This window comes from Callionymus lyra, chromosome 4, assembly GCF_982586985.1.
Source record: "Callionymus lyra chromosome 4, fCalLyr1.hap1.1, whole genome shotgun sequence".
Taxonomy (NCBI): domain Eukaryota; kingdom Metazoa; phylum Chordata; class Actinopteri; order Syngnathiformes; family Callionymidae; genus Callionymus; species Callionymus lyra.
The window spans coordinates 17,485,273-17,503,737 of record NC_141821.1 but is presented as its reverse complement, the minus strand read 5'-3'; the positions used below and the strand labels follow the sequence as shown (position 1 = coordinate 17,503,737).

At 37.6% G+C, this 18,465-nt stretch overlaps 1 protein-coding gene across 6 annotated transcripts in view; it reads right to left on the bottom strand.

The window, feature by feature from the left end:
• Window positions 1-17,073, bottom strand: part of neto1l (neuropilin (NRP) and tolloid (TLL)-like 1, like) — a 60,295-nt gene extending 43,222 nt beyond the window's left edge. For 5 of the 6 annotated variants that reach the window (XR_015710896.1, XM_087788995.1, XM_087788996.1 and 2 more), the window contains exons 1-4: window positions 16,082-17,071; window positions 15,416-15,472; window positions 15,194-15,328; window positions 13,590-13,838 (exon numbers count right to left, since the gene is read on the bottom strand). Coding sequence is in view for 5 of the 6 variants with exons in the window: in XM_087788995.1 (XP_087645121.1) it covers window positions 13,590-13,838; window positions 15,194-15,328; window positions 15,416-15,472; window positions 16,082-16,109 (469 nt within the window). In the remaining variant the exon portion in view is untranslated. Of the gene's footprint in view, window positions 1-13,589; window positions 13,839-15,193; window positions 15,329-15,415; window positions 15,473-16,081 lie in introns of all 6 variants that reach the window. The other variant, XM_087788994.1, reaches the window with a different exon arrangement.
• Between the last annotated feature and the right edge of the window lie 1,392 nt (window positions 17,074-18,465).

Here is an 18,465-nt window from a genome sequence, read left to right as displayed (position 1 = left end):
TATTAAGTCTCCACATCATCTAAATATAAGTGGCTCCAGCAGCAGACAGGAGGAAAGAAACATGCATTAACTTGATGAGGTTAATTGTAATCCAGTTCGAAACAGCAGCAGCTTCTGGAGAATCAGCATGTCTCCACTTTAATAAAACGACACTCAACTTTATAATGTGTTCTAAGGTGAAGTGTATCAAAGCATTTTTTTTCATTTTTAATCATGTGATATGCCCGCCTGTGTACATGAGCTTTTTAATAAATGGTTCGGGCTGGACAATGAAGTGGTAGAAGCTCTTTTGAAGCCGTTTGGTTAAAAGCCTGTTGGCATCTTCCTACAAATTGCAGCGAGAAAATCCAGTTGAATATTCAGAAAGGAGCCGAGCCTCCGGGGGACACTGAGCAGCCAGTATCATTTATCTGTCATCCTAACAGCAAGGAAGATTCGCACAAATCTCTCCGCGCTTTGCTGATTCCTTATTTCCCTTTCCCCGACTTTTTAGCAGTCGAGAAACACGCTCGTCTGTGTAATTGATGTACAGTGAGCGGCACACCGGCTACAGTGGTTTTGCTAACCCTAAAGTCTTCTCCACAATTTACTGCATAGTGGGAAAAAATGGGATCCAGAGGTGGTGGGTGGCCACGCGTGTGACATTATATAGGAGCTCAGTGATTAATCGAGCTTGCCAAATGGAAAATGAAAAGCTAGGAAAAGCCAGTAGGTCCAAACTGGTCGGCGAAGCTACTGTTACAGCGAGAACGAGACTCCAGGCTTCCGGAGTCTTAACTGACCCTCTGGACTTCGATGTGTAACATCCAGTCATGCTCTTCCTCTTCAATGAGCACAGACGGTTGTGACAGGACAGACTGTCTATGAAGGTGTCAGCGAAGGAAATAAAAACATGATTTGATGGAAACAGCGTCAAGGTGACATTCCTTACTTGAAAGAGCATGTTCGGGTTGAAAACCGTTGCAGAGATTTTACATCAGCTTTCATGAGCGGTGATGTGTTTTATAACGCTTTCGACCACCCAGCTGTGTTTGTGTGATGATACTACTGTTTGTAAGAGGCCTCACAGCAGCTTTAGCTCTCTATATTCAACACAACACTGATGTATTTTCTCACCAAAAACCAGAAGGTGCCTGTTTATTTATTTTTGAATGACTCTATAAACTTTTTTTCCAAAACAATTAATGCCACAAAATCTTAAATGCGAGGTTAAACTTTATATGTTTTTATATGTTTGTTAAGTTAAGTTATTTTTTTTAGTAAAAAATTATGTTTTACTTAGTCTAAACAGAATTCTTACTTATAATGGATTTTTTTTTTGGTTAAAAATAAAGATTACTAACAGTAAACATGAACATGGGTCCCGCACAAGTACAATAAGATTGATTACTATATTTTTCCACGTCAGGTGGCAGCGCCAACATCGCAAGATCTTTTATGCAGAAAGCCAGCGATGAAAACAAAGAGCTTCTAGTGAATTTACAAAACAAAATAAAAGGATTGCCGTCGGGCCCCTTTTTCATCAACGCATTCCTTCTGTGAAGAGATTCATACTTCAATTACTTGAGATCATTGATGAGTAGATGCAGGACCTCTACCAACAGGACCGTGTCAATAAAGTTGAAAATGTACTTATTAATGGGTTAAATACCAAAGTCAAAGTGCAACAAAGAGCAATTGATGCAATGCAGACAATTGAATCACTACAATAAATCAAGTGATGTTATAACAATGATATAGTGCTAGTGTTCATTTGACATCTCATTTAACCCTTAAAAACAAATGTGTTTGTGGTATCCATCCATCACTGCATATGTATTTATGGAAGCCAGGGAGGTCATTCCCCTTGACTCAGAGACAAGCCAAGGGATAAAACAAACACATTTTTCAGGTATTCGGGTCAACTTGACCAAAAAATAACATGAGTTAAGTGAGTAGTTTTCACAGTTTAAGCAACCTGAGGTCAACACTGATCGAGTATCTGCTGCTCTAGTGCTCTAGACATGGCACTGTAATGTAACAGGCTAAAGTCGTACTCCTTGTTAGGAAAGTGATTTAATTGTATGCTCTTACATGAGCTCCTTGGCAGAGTTATGTAGGATTTCAGGCTAAAACCGCACTAATAGTCAACATCAGGGCCGGGTTTAGACAGGCATGTATGAGGGGGCAGCCACAAATCTTGACGGGGCATTGTGCTGTTACTTACTTACTTACATGTAAGTTTGAGGGGGCACAACATTTATTTGAGGGGGCCAGGCCCCCTCTTGCCCCTGCCTAGACCCGGCCCTGGTCAACATGATGTGAGCATTTAGATGCTACTGGTCTTTCCTGTAGGAGTATTAAGCTTCCTGTAAGTATACTCAATGGATCCTCGGGGAGTCCTATCAATCCTTCACGCAGACTGCAGGAAAAATATAGAGGCAATCAGTTTCTTTGAGTTAAATTCCAGCTTGCCTTGAAATCCTTCCCCGAAGAGTTATGGTTGAGCGCCAAGGTTGCCAAGAGTGCGAGACAAATCAAACAATACTTTACCGTTACACTCAAGCCCACATTAAACCAATAAATAAAGTCTTCTCGGGTTCCGGGTATGTATACAAATTCATTTCTGTGAGCACGAGCCTCCTGAAGGGAAGGAACCGGCGTGTTGAGAAGAGCCGGTGACAGACAGCTGTAAAACCGTGATCCACTTTTTACGGTTTTTCAATAAACCTGTCAAATGTGAAGGAGACACCTCACCCTAAGTCAACCCAGCAGGTAACATCTCCAATGCTTTGCATCCAGATAGCATTTTAGATCCAAGAGTGTTTCATTGAGATTCTTGTGAGCGTCCGATATTGTTCTTAAGTACCTCTTGATTTTGATGAGCACATCTTATAATCCACAGTTTAAAACCCCATCGAGCTTGTCAATCATTGGTACACGTTAAGATCCATCTCGCAGAGGCTAGCTCAAGGACTGCCATTACCTATTAAATTACCCACATGTCAAATGAGATTTAAGACTATTTCAAATTAAACAATTTGGTAGATGAAAAGCTTTGGAAGGAAGAATCCAATGTGCTGCCAAAACTTGATAACAGATAATAAAAACAAATTAATTTTCATCCGAGCAGGTATTTGACTTTGATCCCCGGTCATTAAAAAAGAAAAATGAATTATGCACGTGATCAAAGGGTGAAAATGAAAGTCATCAAGAGTGCGTGCTGTGATAGCCATGAAATTAGAAGCTCAGACAAAAATCACAAGCAGTCATTGTGCAAGTTAAAACATCAGCCTTAGAGGCAATTATTGTTTTTCATGAGTTGAGGCTTTTATGTTTCAAGATAAAACTCATCTAACACAGGATTAGAAGTGGGAGTTTTCACACCACACTGGTAATACCCTAATAAAATACCCTGCAACATACATTATTTTTTAGTGTTTATGTCTTCTTTACTGAAAAATGTTGACTTCTTTGCCTTTGTGATGAGCTGGATTTATCAAGTGTCTTATTTCTAGATAATAAGATGCAAAAATGAGACTCAAATTACTCGTTTATACCCAAAGCAATCTGTTAAAAAAGGTTTTTATAAACGAAGATAATACTCGGAAATATACAATTGTATTTTTCTCACACTATTGGCAGATTTCACAGCCACAAATACTATTCTTAAGCGGATTTTTCACACCGACTTAACTAAAAATGTAATATAGTACAAAAAGATACAGCAATGTACGGTATTGGACTCTGAAGCTGTTAGCTTTAGCAGTGAGAAACAACAGAAGAAGCATGTTTTGTTCGGGAAGCAAGTGTTAAAGGACATGAAAGAGCATGTTTCAACTGTAGAAAATGTCTCACAGCGGGTCTGCTGGACAAACCCTTTCATTAGTGACCCTGCTGCTCGTTTTTGCATTTGAAAGGTACAGGTTTGCTCACATGGGAGAAGGTCGAGTCCAAAAAGCCTCCGGTAAAGGCGTTGGATGAAAAAATATTAAATTCATGTAATAATTATGATAAAAAATTTCAGTACATATCGAAATAATTGTTATCATGCTCCTTGAGCAATTCCTCACATGTGAAAAGTCATCTAAGATCTGTCGCTGTTAGTAAAACGAATATTTTAAATACATTTGTCAGGAAATGTTTATATTGGGCTTGTATAGCAATGGTTGCTCATGTTTTAGTTTGACGTTCAAGTGACTTTGGTGACAAAAAGGGGTGATATTATCCAGTTTTGTCATCCCTGGAGTTATTATTTATATCAACACAAGTTTTTTTTTTTTTTGCTTCAAGGCAACACAATAGTTGAATTATTAAAGTGTTTTATATTGATTAGATTCAAATTTTATCATATTTCTTTCAGAAAAAGTGTTATTCCGAATCACACCTATTAATGTCCTCGATTTACCAAATGTAGGAAGCTTGTTATTTCATCATCCTTCTTCTACCCATCACCACCATTCCTAAATTCTTAATAGAACATCACCCCTGTCTCTACAAAGGATGCGGCAGCTCAGACTGTCCTCCCTGCCTCCAACACTGCTTGCTGTCTTTTGTCAGAGTCCGGTGTCAAAATAAAAACCCATCATCGCGTTGGTTTTTTTCACGGCATTTGATTACAACTATTAGCCGAGCGTTCCGTGCCTAACCTTGGGGGTGATATTAAGGCTTACTCGCAGCTACAACACAGCGGTTCCGTGACCCCGGCAGCATCTGTAGCTGAACAGCAGGCTTGGCTCACAAACAGATGCTCAGGATGGAGGCAGGCTGAGCCCCTGATTGATCTGCGGGATAATTGTCTGTGGGCAACAGACACAGCCAAAGGACATAAATATCAGTCTTTCTGATGGAGCGCGAGTAAAGTTCCGTGTGATGATAAACTGACTCGCCGTCTTCTGAGTGACAGCTCATCGTCTGATAAGCTGCTGGGCTGACTGCTTTCCCCCCGCAGAGCGGGGTTGGTGCAGTTGGCGAACAAGTCGAGGTGAAGTACAGTGGCCAGTAAATAACACCAGGGACTGTTAACAAGAAAATAATGATGTCACATCAGCTACTAACAGATGTAACAGCTGGAAAACTATTTACAAAGTCATTTGTCTGAGATTTGAAAAAGCAAACAAGATCGAGCCAACAGTCCTACATACCTCTCATTTCAGGGGCTTTTGAAATTGATAATAGATCAGAATATTATTTTAATAAATCAATATGAAGACTAAACTCACATCAATCGATCCTATAAGAAAAAATACAATATATATATATATATAATTTGAGGAATAAGGACGACACGATTCACAATGCGACACATTTTTAAAAAATCGGGTCTTCTTTTAATAACAATCATGGCAAACAAAAGTGTTTCTCCTCATTATTGCAAATGCATTTCATTTGATCATATATGGAGATTTGCAAATGATCAGTAAAGATCACTTCTTTAACATCTTGTTTTTAAGCCTGCTTACAGTAGAGGGGGCAGAAAGAGTAAAGTTAAAATAAATAACTAATAAAAATGGAATTCAGTTGATTGAATACATGTCTACGCGAAACACAGATTTAAACAGAAAATGTTCAGCTACAGCTTTAATAACCTTTAAAATAGTTTATAGTGTAATGAGCTTAACTTTAAGGGAAAAGATAAATATTAATTGACTCAATAAAGAATAAATAAACAGGATTTATATTGTGCAGGTATACGCAGTTTATCTTTCTTCATATTTTGACTTCTCCAACAAATCTGTTTCTTTATGAAAATGTTCAGTAGGTTCATTCTATTTCCATGACTTATTGAAGCAGCTCAAGTCGGTTCTGGATCAAAATTGGTCACAATTCCTTCAAAATAAAAGACTCTCTTCAACAACTCCAAGTGGTTCAAAAGCGTCAACTGGACTGTGAAGACATTTCACTTATCTTATCTCTTATCTTCTATGATCCAGGATTCTTAAATTCCAAATGATCTAGTAGCCTAGAACTATACTCAGCACTTCTCTAAGTTCACTGCTTTACAGTACACTGTAATACTTCTCAAATTTCAACAGTGTAGTACTGTCTCAAATCAAACACTGCCGCTACACACTTACTGGAAATGACTCGACAGTTTCTTCTTCTACTACTTTTTAACACTTTGCAACCTGCCATTGGAACACTATAGTCAACACTTGTCAATCAAAACGAGTTATTAAGTTGTGTTTCATTGTATTATTATTTTTGTTGTGTTGTTTTGTGGTCAAATGAGTGTTTTCTCAAGACATTTGCGCAGGTATCTGCTATGGAGACGCGTCGTCAGTGACGTAGCTTCTGTTAAGCGTCATCTATGTCACTAAGATGGCGGCCTTTAAGGGTTCTCTGGCCAATTGAGTGCTCATTGCGTACTACATTTTCACACACTGCTCATCGGGACACTCTTGTGCACTCAAAATATTAAGTGTAAGTGCAGAAGTGCGAGATTTTCGACACACCCCTGTTGACTGGCTTTAGAACCACTTGGATAACTGTGACCTGGATGAATGAGAACCTTCAGGTTCTACAACAACTCAAGTCAAACTCAGCATCGTAAGTGATGTTTGTGTTGTAATTGACTGCTTTAAAAGTATTACATTATTATATATCGTATATCATACATTGGTGACAGCTGAGCATGCAAACTAGTTGGAAGTGCTGGTTATCTGTAGCAAAACAGCTGCATTATAGCGTAAGTGATGCTGCTTTAGCTTGTGATAAAGTAAGCACGCGTCCAGGCCGACAGGAAGGGAAAGAAGAAAAGAGATAGTGTTCGCGGGGATAAAAAAAAAGAGCCAGAGATGAGAGCATAGAGTGAGCTAGTGACCGACCTCTTCCACAGCTGCAGGAGATGTGCCTGCAATACTAACTCACTCCATCCATCACGCTTTACTAAAACAGAAGCCGTGTCGACAGAGAAGCTTTCTCAGTGTTTAGCCCAAACTCTGCACATTCAGTCCAAGTGACCCCATAAAAAAATCATATATTTCTCATGAACACGGGGTTCCATGTGCACGGTGCTCACGAAAATACATTTTTCTTCTGAACAGCATTCAGATGCGATTTTAAAGCCAACATCCATGACACATTCATGAAGAGCTGTCTAATGTGTAAAACCTGTTTACAACAAATAGACCAAATGGAACAAAAACATTATTAAAATAGGGAACATGAAAAAAAAAAAAACATTAATTAGTTCAAGAAGAGGTTGTACAGAAAACCCTGAAGCCAAAGAGAAAAAGTCTGTGAAGCACTAATAGAGTTGTTAAAGATACTAGTTTAATGCTAGTATTATCTCAGTGTCAAAGTGAACCAGAGGCTCAAAAACAAATGTGTTTGTGGTATCCCTTATGTTGTCTCTGGGTCAAGGTGAAGGCTTCCATGAATACATATGTAGTGGTGGAGGTCGTTTACCTGTTGACTCAGAGACAACACAAGGGATAACAAGGTGGAAAACTCATTTCAAAAACAATGAAACAAAACTTGTCTCAATGTTTGTAAATTTGTTTTGCACTTCCCAGCCACCGTAGCTGATTCAAATATGGGCTACATCTTCAAATGCACATCACAAAGAACCCACAAAGAAACTATTTCCCATGCAGTCTTAAAGACTATGGCTTTTCTGGTTCTCTGTTTTTTGCCTTGATTTTGAGTGGTGGAGATATTTTCCTTCTTGAGAAACAAGCTGCTTTTTTGACTAATTGCATTACACATGTGAAGCATAGATACAATGTGAGAAATGTACACACACATAATTTCCCAGAAGAGCGAAAGAGCCATTAGAATAGGGGACACAGTCTGCAGCACTAAATACCCAAAGGGGAAAAAACAATGGGACTTGAATTAGAAGGAACTAATGGCAATAAGTATTATGGTAAACACTCATATGATGTATTTTAAAATGATGCAGTAAACTATAATGCCTATTCTAGTTAATTGCATTTGAGTGAATCTCTCAACTCTTTGTTAGCTGAGTAGTAGCAGATCGTTATATTACATTTTTCTATCAACGCCTAAGGGACTGAATCTTTGGAATGACGCAGCGACAGTTTTTTATTGGATTTAGATTTAGAGAAAGACAATAAAAATCCAAAGTTCAGGGTCATATTTCATCAACTACATTAGGAGTAATTCAGTGTCATACAGTATTACTCAGTAGACTTTTAAAAATGGATATATTTCAATATAAATGACTGATAGTAGACAAAAAATTCACATATATGAATGAATGATGGGGCTTTAAATGCTGATTTCTTAAATACCTACAACTCAAACTTTTAACAGTTAATCTCTCTGAGAAGTTTCAGGATTTTTTTTTTTTAAACATATTGTAATATTATTCTCTGTAGCAGCATCAATCAGTTTGTAGGAAAACATGTTTATACCTGGAAACATCCTAATTGATCATATATTACTCTTTAGAAAGCTTTAGCTTAGAAATCTCATCAACAAACTGTCACTTAGGTTAAACACTGAACTTTCATATTTCGACCAGATCAAAACCATAATTTCTTTCATGAATTAAGAATATCATTGCTCAGATAAATAATGAAAATTGTTTTAAGATTTAAGGTTAATTGCTGTCCACTCACAAACTGTATATAATGTACAGAATATCCAAACAAGATGAAGATTTGTACATTTGTTTCAGGAATTGAAGTTTTGCTTCACCAATTGTAAAATTCTTCCAATAAGCCTGAGAGTTAAAGCTTTTTGCTTTTGACTTCTCAAGTTATTCAAAATGTGTTTTTTTCCAGGTAGACTAAATTAAAAAAAAAAAATCTTATATGATCAATAGCTTTCTCTTCACATAGATGCAGATTAGTGCATTCAATTGAAATGTGCAGTATTTCTGAGTAATTTACAGTATCTTTTAGCAAACCCTGAACTATTTTTGAATGAGCAATAATAACACATTATCTCCTTAGAGTAGCATGGATGTGTTTTATAAAGGCATTTTTTCTGTTATGTTGTGCTAGCTTTGAACAATGTTTGAGAAGCATCCACTGCTAGAAGCCATGCAAGAGAATGAAATAGAGCTTAAAATCCAGATGTAACTTCAAATCGCACCAAAATACAACTGTTTGTGTCTTTACCATTAACACTACACCATTACAACAATGAAGCACATCCTGGAGAAGGTAAGAGAAAATATAAGTACAAAATGTCTCTAGTTTTAATTCCAAAAAAACAATTTATCTTGAACAACTATGCATAAAAAAAAAATACTTGTACTTGTACATAAAACTGGGAATTTAAATGGAAAGACTAAACAGGAACCGGTGTCAGCAAAACACACTACGGGAAGATGTCAACCTAGGTAGCAGATTAACTTAATGTCCATATTTCTTCCTCCCAAAATGTTATCACCTCACAAATTGAATTAAGCCGTTTCAGGCCTTTTTATTTCATTGTTTATCCCTCCTTCAAATGAGCTCGAGTGTCGTACTTTAGCTGGACGATTAAAGAAGATTTTGACTTCGATCCGAGTTCTTGAGAAGCTTTTGTGAGATACATTTGAATCAGTCTATCAGTGGGAAATGTGTTAGAGATTTTAAAAGTGGGTTTGTAGTTTAGTTTAAATGTACTTTCATCAAACTTGTCTTGGAACACCACAAATGTATTTCTTTTCATCCACAGTCTTGGTAGGAACATGAATCTCCTGACATACCGTGATAACAGACGACATAGAGAAAACATACAAGATCATTCATCTTCTGCATATTCACCAGTGGGTCTCGACTTTACAAACAGCAGTCGTCAGAGAGCAAGAGCAGGGAGCACTGCTGCTGTTTACTGTATGGGTTCCAATGTTGGTTCAAGGTGCCAAAATACCAATTAATCTACAAATCCAGAGGCTTCACGGTGGTAGCGTGTGAGGTTGACCTGAATAGCACAATGTTGCAGAAATCCCTCAACCCAGGTGTGCAAACAAAGCGACTATACATCCACCCACTTCTGCTCTATTCAATGGCGATATCTGCAGCAAATGTGTCGTGACACATAGACAAGACTCGACTGTATTATTTCAAAGTGTTGACCTCGAAATAAAGCGACATGTTTTAACCGTCGCGTCAGATTTTAATCTAGATATTGCGCGACACCACGCAGCCTTAGCTATATGTTCTGTTGTACATTGGCAGATGCTGAGGTGTGTATTAGCTTTGATGAACACAGGTGATCGATGACATAGACTCCTCTTCAATTTCCTCCCGCAGAAGCTCATGTTGCAGCTTATTTGTCCTGTTGGGCAGTTGGGGTCGGATCCAGCTTTCTGCAACCTTGGCTTGCTTAGAAGAGAATGATCGAATGTAATTGAATTAAGGGTCGTGTTTATGATTGAAAAAAAAGAAGTTATGCAAATAGTCTCATAATGCCATCCCTGCTATCATCGTGGTTTTTAATGCTCATCGTTTAGTGTTCAGCTTTATGCCAACATTTCATTTTTAATCAACACACTAAATAGATTTATGAATACCACCAGCCATTGAAGATGCTGACTAAGCGTACAATGGATATGCATTGTTCTTTGTCTGGAAATAACTGCGATAATTGGCTATAGATGCTGCTATCTGATAGTTTGTGCACTTTTCTTCTTGTAATATATATTTATTTATATATATATATATATATATATATATATATATATTAGACGGTACTATGATAAACGACAATTGTGCAATTCCGTACTCACATGACCAGTTAACACGGAAGAGGCACATTCGGACTAAAGGTCTTACACTTTTATTTGCGTCATACTTTTGTAAAATACTACTATTATACAGTAAACAACAAGGAATAAAGGTTAAGTGCCCAACCTTTTGCAGATGAGTATTTTGGGATGAGATTTCACAAGAGTAAATAGGCTGGTACTTTGATTTAAATTAAAAAACAGACATTTATTCTGACATAATGTCGATTCATTTCATTGATTAAACAATTTCTGATCAAGGTATAACATATTAATCCCCTAAAAGATTGGGAGGTATCTTTGAATTTTAATGTACAGTATACTATGTAGGCTAACTAAGCTAATATTGAATTTTTTCTCTTAATTCTCTCCTTAAAAGAAAGAAATACAAAAACAAGAGCTCTCAACTTCATTTCTGTAGTACAATTCCCTGCTTACTCTTCCACCCCACCTCACCCCAATTGATTTCTCCGAAGAATGTGATGACTTCTTCGAATCACTAACAGTACAAAGTACTTTCAACTGAAATTGAGCAGGGAAACTGCATCAACAGCAATATGCAGAGAATACTAAATTGGGATTCATCGTTTTGTTCAGAAAATAAATGAACCCAACTTCACTTAATGTTAAAAAATGCAGCCGCAAGCTATAGCACATCTGGAACTGATCACTCGCATCCTTCAGAAAGAATATACTAGTGCTGACACATTTAGAAGGAACAAAGCAGAACTGTTTAACTCATGTAAGGAACAGAACAAATCGGTCCATGTCGGCGTATTCAGCCAAATACAGTGCAAGGTTGCACAGCTGGTGACCCAACTAAACCCCGCCGGCCTGTGCTACTGCAGATAACAGTAGAAAAATAGAAATAACACTTTCTTCTTTCTGTTTTTAGAGAGCGATGCAGGAATATGTATTTACATGTGGAAAAAAGGGTTTCTAAGTAGTGTTTAGCAGTAATTGTTTTAACTGAGTGTTGCCTTTAGTACTCTTGAAATTTAACCTGTAGTTTTGCTTCTAAGCAAGAATATATTTTTCCTTGATGCTGACTTATACATCTATCTTGTTTTGTTTGGCAGAAATAAGCTAAAATAGAGTTTATTTTCTTTGTGTTGCAGCTTCTTGTAATTACTTTGTGAAAATAAATAACGGATTACGTCAAGAAAAAAAAGTCTCCAAAGTTGTCTTTATTAGAACCTTGCCAGTAAACCGACTATTGTCAGGTATGTGTAGTGTTGTTGTCACGTTTACCAACCTGAGACTTAGACATTATCGAGACGAGACCAAGACCTTTGTATGTATTGTTTAAGACCCTTGATAAATGTGAACATAAATGTGTTTTACATAAATGCAACAGCAACATTTTGTGTCGGAAAAACATTTAATACTTTCTGTCCCAGTGGTTTCGGGGTGTCGCAGAAATACAATCTACAGAATATTTTTCTTCTGCTTGTCCGTTTACAGGAAAAAAAAATTGGTATTGGTTTTTGAAACCAAACCTTATAATTGTTGAATTTGCCAACATTTTCCCTGGAGATTTTCCCGGGCATGTGGCGCCTTTATCAGCTGTGCAGAGGTGGCGTGGTCACACCGAGTGCATCACACCAGGAAAGCAGCTACAGCTTGATTTCTCCGTCCAGAAATCCAGAGTCCACCAAGACAGAGTTGAAATGCATTGGATACCGATATGAGACCAAAACCGAGCTTACTTCAAAACTAGGTACTTCAACACTAGGTATCTGGTATTTAAAAATCCGTTTTTTTCTTATTCTTGGATATAAAAAAGGACTTTTAGAAACACAATAATCTCTCAGATTGTCGATCGTCCAGTAATCCACTCAAACTCCCGGTTCATCTTTGACTTGAAGTCTTATAGCCAGCAGCATGTTTATGTGTGATGCTGGATCAATAACTGCGGGTTCATCATATGAGCCACGACACATTTAAGAGTGACCCTGAAGCCGCTCCGGCGCACACATCTGCAAACCCTTTCAGTGTCTTGTCAAAAGCCAGCTCAGACCTCAAACACCTCAAACGTTGACAGTGTTATTAAAGCCAGTCAAGTGTAGGTGAAGAAATATTAAATCACTGTTCTGCCCTGATTCCCCGTCATTAGTTCTCGTGTTGCTGCCGCAATGTGAGCTCAAGCAGAGATGAAGGAATGTAATGACACGACGGCGAACCAAACAATGTGAATTTAATGCTTGTTTTTTCGAGTTGCATTTGCACCACCATTACTGACATGATGACTTTTATGTGATCATTTAAATGATGTTTCCAAGTTTTAATGATACACAATATTATTTGATCATTCTGTATTTTATAAGAACAAACAATATGTGTTGATAAGTAAAGTATAATTTACTCACACAATATGTTTAATAAAACCAAAATGTAAGCTGTTGATACATTTCATTGCCAGACTTGGTTTCCACAGGGTAAAGGTCCAAACTTAGATTAAGTGCATTTTGACAAAAACCCAAATTTCATTGACTAGGTTGATAAAAGAAAATTAGCCTAAATGTTTTTTATAGAAAAAGTTTTGTTGGACAATAAGTAATAATGTATGTATTATATGTTCTCCATCAGATGCCATGACCAACAAAATAGACACTGAAACAAGTTATAGTCAACTATGTTTTTTCTTGTTTTTTTGTCTCCTTTAAACAGATGAAGTAGTTTCATAATTATTTCTGAGAGTAGTTGTGTGTTTGACATATGTACGGTTTCCAAGAGGCTCCACATAGGAGGAAAAAACCTTGAAAATCCAAGGTCAAACTCCAATATGAGACTCTTTATACACTCAACCATTAAACTATCCTCTATCTAAAGGGATTCCTGACCAACCTAATTTCCAGCTCGTCTTCCAACATTTGACGAACTAATTGCCGAACATATCAGAGAGCAACCGTATACAACTTACCTGCTGTGAAGTTGTAACTTGCTGAAAACCCCACCGCTTCCAGTTCACCGTCGGAAACAAATTTTATCCAGAGATATCGACCGCTGCTCCTGATATCCGGGGGGCTCTGCTGCCCGCAGTAGCGTCCCAGCAGGGGGGAGAAAGCGAAGGGTCCATCCCTAACCTCTATGTTGTCAAATTTACATTCCCAAGAAGACTCGATCGAATAGTTCTCCTCAAAGTGTAGATCGATGCACTGCCTGGGGGGAGCTGGGAGACAACAGAGAAATAATAACCACCAAATGCAATTAAATCGTTAAAGCGGAACTTATTGATCCGCAGTCATTTGGATGAAACTGTGATTCCAATTTGGACATTGAACAAATGTAATGAACTTTAAGGACTGCCATTAGCTCACAGCTTGTGACAAAATAACAGTTGCGGGAATCAAACTATGAAAAGAGAGTCATGGAGCTTCCTGCAGTTTAGTCTCTGCGGAAATGAGAAAGTTTAGTGTGAAAGATGAGTTGAGCTCTTAGTTTGGACAGATTTAAACCATGCATTTTAACGTCCAGTTAAAATTTAAAATGTATATTTGTATTATCTAATTAGTTTCTCTTTTGATCACTACATTTAAAAAGACATATTTGACTTTCATCTGATTTATTATTTGGGAAATTCAGATTAATTGTTGACCAGGATCAGATTGCAAGAAAGTGGTTTATCAAATGGCAAAGATGATCTTGATGGGCAAGATATCAATATCAACTGGGAGGTTTTTGAAGTGACCAGATACAATGACTTGGTGGGTCGGACTGCATATCGACAGATGAAGGTTGGATATTATCAGGGAATCAGGATATGTGTTTTGGACCAAAATAATTTCCTAACCTATATTATATATGCATATAATACATATGCTGTATTTAGATAACAGTATTTCAAAAAATAAAATCGATTCTTCAATGTATACTTATATATATAATAAACTTCAGGGTTTTTCTTGTACTTCTTGTGAAATGTCATTCCACAAGCCTATGTTGCAGGTAGATGAATGCTAAAAACCTTGAGGTTTGTCAAGTATTTTTTTTAATTTAATTTCATGTTTTCTCAGAGTAACAGTAATTAAGTATGTTTTACTGCAGTGTTCTGATTTTTTTTCACATTCAATGGAAACCCAGCTTTTGTCTATTTGTCATTGTATAGCTAAATAAAGATGGTCGATCCATTGTGAGCTAATACAGAATATAGTCATGACTCTGTTGAGGAAGATTACCCTTTTAGAGAGAAAGAGACAATCATTGGCATGTTTATATTTTCAATTTATCCATACAATGACGCCATTTGAATATTGACAGAGATGTGCACACAATGGTGCGCTTTACATTGTTGACATGCTAGACTAGATGGTGTCCACATCACCTGACCGAAGTCTGAAAAAAACAATCTTATGAAAGCACATTTCATGTTTCATTTTCATATTATTGCCAATATGTTTGTGACATTATTTGTGACTCATCATCACTCTCTCCATAGTACTACCAGTCTCAGTTCTTGCTGAACCTTCAAGTATTTGAAATGTTTGGTCAATAAACTTCATCTCAGATATCTGGACACTGATTTACCTTCAAGTATGTAAACACACTCTGTGTCTGGGGGGTATTTGTTGCCGTAGTTGGGAGAAGTGAAGAGCCCTCCTTCTGGTTCCTTCACCCACGTCCCACATTGGTCTGCGGGCTTGACTCCAGAATTGTTTTTCACTGAGAGCAGAAAGGAGCAAAGAATAAATCTAGATGAGAGGGACAGACATGAGATTGTGAGCGTGGATTCTCGACAACCCCGAGTACCTGTTGTGTCCTTCTTTGTTGCACCACACCAGCCAAGTACGAGGAGACTTGCAACAACTGTACACAAAAAAGAAGAGGAAAAACATTTCAAAATTTGAGTCCCACATTCTCCATTCTCATGGTTAATGATTTCTTGTTGTGCTTCAAACATGTTGAGTCAGCAAAGAGCTCATTTATGGCTATGGATTTCATCTGCTGCACATCAGCAGAATGCTAATAGAATTTAAAAGTGCCACCAAAAAAGCCCCCGGAACAAGCAGCAGTATCTGAGTCATGTTAAATCTGCAATCATCTGCGTGTGTTTAACTTAAATCCCACATTTGGTAGATACTAAGTATTTTATTGTCATGTAATGGATGGATGGTACTCTGTGTCAGGAAATATTTGACCTTCACAGAATCTTTATTATTGAATTTACTAATAGTAAAGACACTTATTTATAGAGGCACCACTTTGAAATAAACTAAATTGAATCTGGGGATTTATAATTAACATGTTATTTCTCTTATAAAGTGTTTATGTATCTGAAACTTGAGGCTTTTTCAAAAATGTTATTACGATAAAGGATAGTGAGTTAAATGTTGGGCTTTGAAACTGCAGATGTGCGACTTTGCCATAGACAGAAATCTTCAAATTGCCTGAGATGTAAAAGAAGTGCCGTCTTACCGTGAAGGAAACAGTGTCCATGTACCATGTCTATTCCTTTCACAAACCGCTTCAGACTCAACTAATTCCATTTAGATTTGGGAATACTTGGAGAGGGAAGGAGAGTTTTTCTGAACGAATAAATCAGACCGTAAAACACCTCATCATAGAAAAAAAAAAAAAAAAAACTGCTACAAAATTCTCCTTAAAATAAAACAAGTACTCCTGGGTGTTTGTTCGCCGAACTAATCACCAGTTTCGTAGAGGACCAAAAACAGTTCCAAACACTCGCCCGATTTCCATCCGAACGTTCCTAAAACCTTTTGGTGCTTCTGGTGCACTGAAGGGATTAATAGTCCCGTCATCAGCGCTTCTCTAATCGCTCCACCTTTGTGATCTTCTCTTCAGAAACATCATCTGCATCCTCCGTCTGTCCTCTCTGGTCCCTCTATCAGGAGAGTGGCTCCCGCAGGAACACCGGGAGCCGCGCAGCGCTCATCTCTGCGGTCTTTTCTCGCTCCTTGAACGGTGCGTAAAATCCACTGCGCCCGACTGAACGATTTGAGCGTTTTGTCGATCAAAAGTCTTTTTTTTTGTTTGTTTTTTTCTCGAGATGAAAAAAGGACTCTGGTGGATGACCCGATGACTGTCCTCCTGCTCCAGCTGCGGTCAAGTGCGCTGCTCTCTTTCTGCAGCCGAAGCCAGTGAACGCATCATCGCCCTCCTCCTTCCTCCGTTCAACACCGGCTGCCCAATGCGCCACAATAACCGACGCACGGAACTTCGCCAGGATGAGACTTCACTCTTTGTCTTTTGCTATAGGATTGTGCCGCAGAACTGAGTAAACCCCGCATCTTGCAGAGGAAAAAAACAGAAATAAGCAGTTGATAAAAAAAGGGGGAATTGAATACACAACCAGAATCAAATTAAAACTGGCTTTTTTACTGACTATAAAGTCTAGATCATACTAGATAATACTTTACGACTTGGCTGCTCATGTGATCGAAATAAAAAACACAGTTTCCAACATATAAAACGGCCAAAGAGAAACCACCACTGCATAGTTCTGCATTCATTGTATATCTTATGGCCACTGCTAAGTGTAAACCAATGGCCAAGAAAAGCCGACATTGTGACACCCTTGACTGAGATGATGTCATTCAATTTACAGTAAAAAAAACAAACAACCATGGCAGGTCTCATTTATTCTAAAAGCCATTTTCTTCGATGACTTAGTGGAATCTTATGTCAGGCAAAACGAGGAGAATGCAGATTGTTTGGCTGTATCATGACTTGCAAAGTCAGTTTCCAAGAATTTACTCACATATTAAACTGGTTCAACCTATAAAGCCCAGAGTGGGAAATTTCCCCGGGGGCCACATTATAAACTGGGACTGTTATAAGCCAAAAGTAGGAAGGAATATGATGGGCATACAAAAAATAAAGCATTAGTGTTCATTTGATTGTTAAATTGTTAAATTATTTTCATTTTTATATATTCTAAAGAAAAAAAACTTCATAAACCGTACAAAAAACTAGAATGAAAAAAGTGAGTAAGCAAATGTAACAAAAATGAAATGTATTTCTATTATCTCTTAACGGAAAACAAACCATATCACATGTTCCTGTAAAAAAAACTTTGCATGTTTTTCAAGAAGAAATTCTATTTTTTGGTGACTAATCAGAGTGTGTCAGAGGGTAATTGCGTTTAGTGAAGAAAAGTTGAAAATTGAAAAACCCTGAGATTGAGAATAAGGTTGATTTTAAGAAAGGGAGTGAGGGGTAGATATTGAATAAGTCCACTTGTTCCTTGGTACCCCTCATGGTGCCTTTCTAGTTTGACATGCCTGGAGAACATTCAAAGAGAGACAGCCTTAAATCATCCTTGGATAATTTCCATAACCACTTCAACCGACAGCCTTCGTGGTGAAGCTGCATCTCTAGCCTGAATGTCCTGGAATGATTCAGAATGATGATTCCCCCCAGAATGTCTTACAAACCAATAAAACCTACTGCATGTATGCTACAGATGGAGGTAAATGTCTTATTCCTAAAATTCTACGATTGATTTCTAACTTTACTTTCAAAACGCCCTCCACTGTATCACATCCTGTTCCACAGTTTGGCCTGCTGTTCACCTCTGAACGATTTAATTTGATAGCAGGAAGTGACTTTGACTTTGGAGAACAGTTTGGCAAATGTACTAGAACTCTATGACCAACAATTAATACGTTTTGCTTTTTAATATTTTCAAATCAAATTGAAAAATGTCCTTAAATGACACACAGCCTGTGGAGGATTGTCGTTATAAAATACCTTTTCAACGGTCTGTGAATATATACAACCAATTTAATAAACACACTTTGATTTAATTCATTATTGATGTACTTTTTTGAGTCATGGTT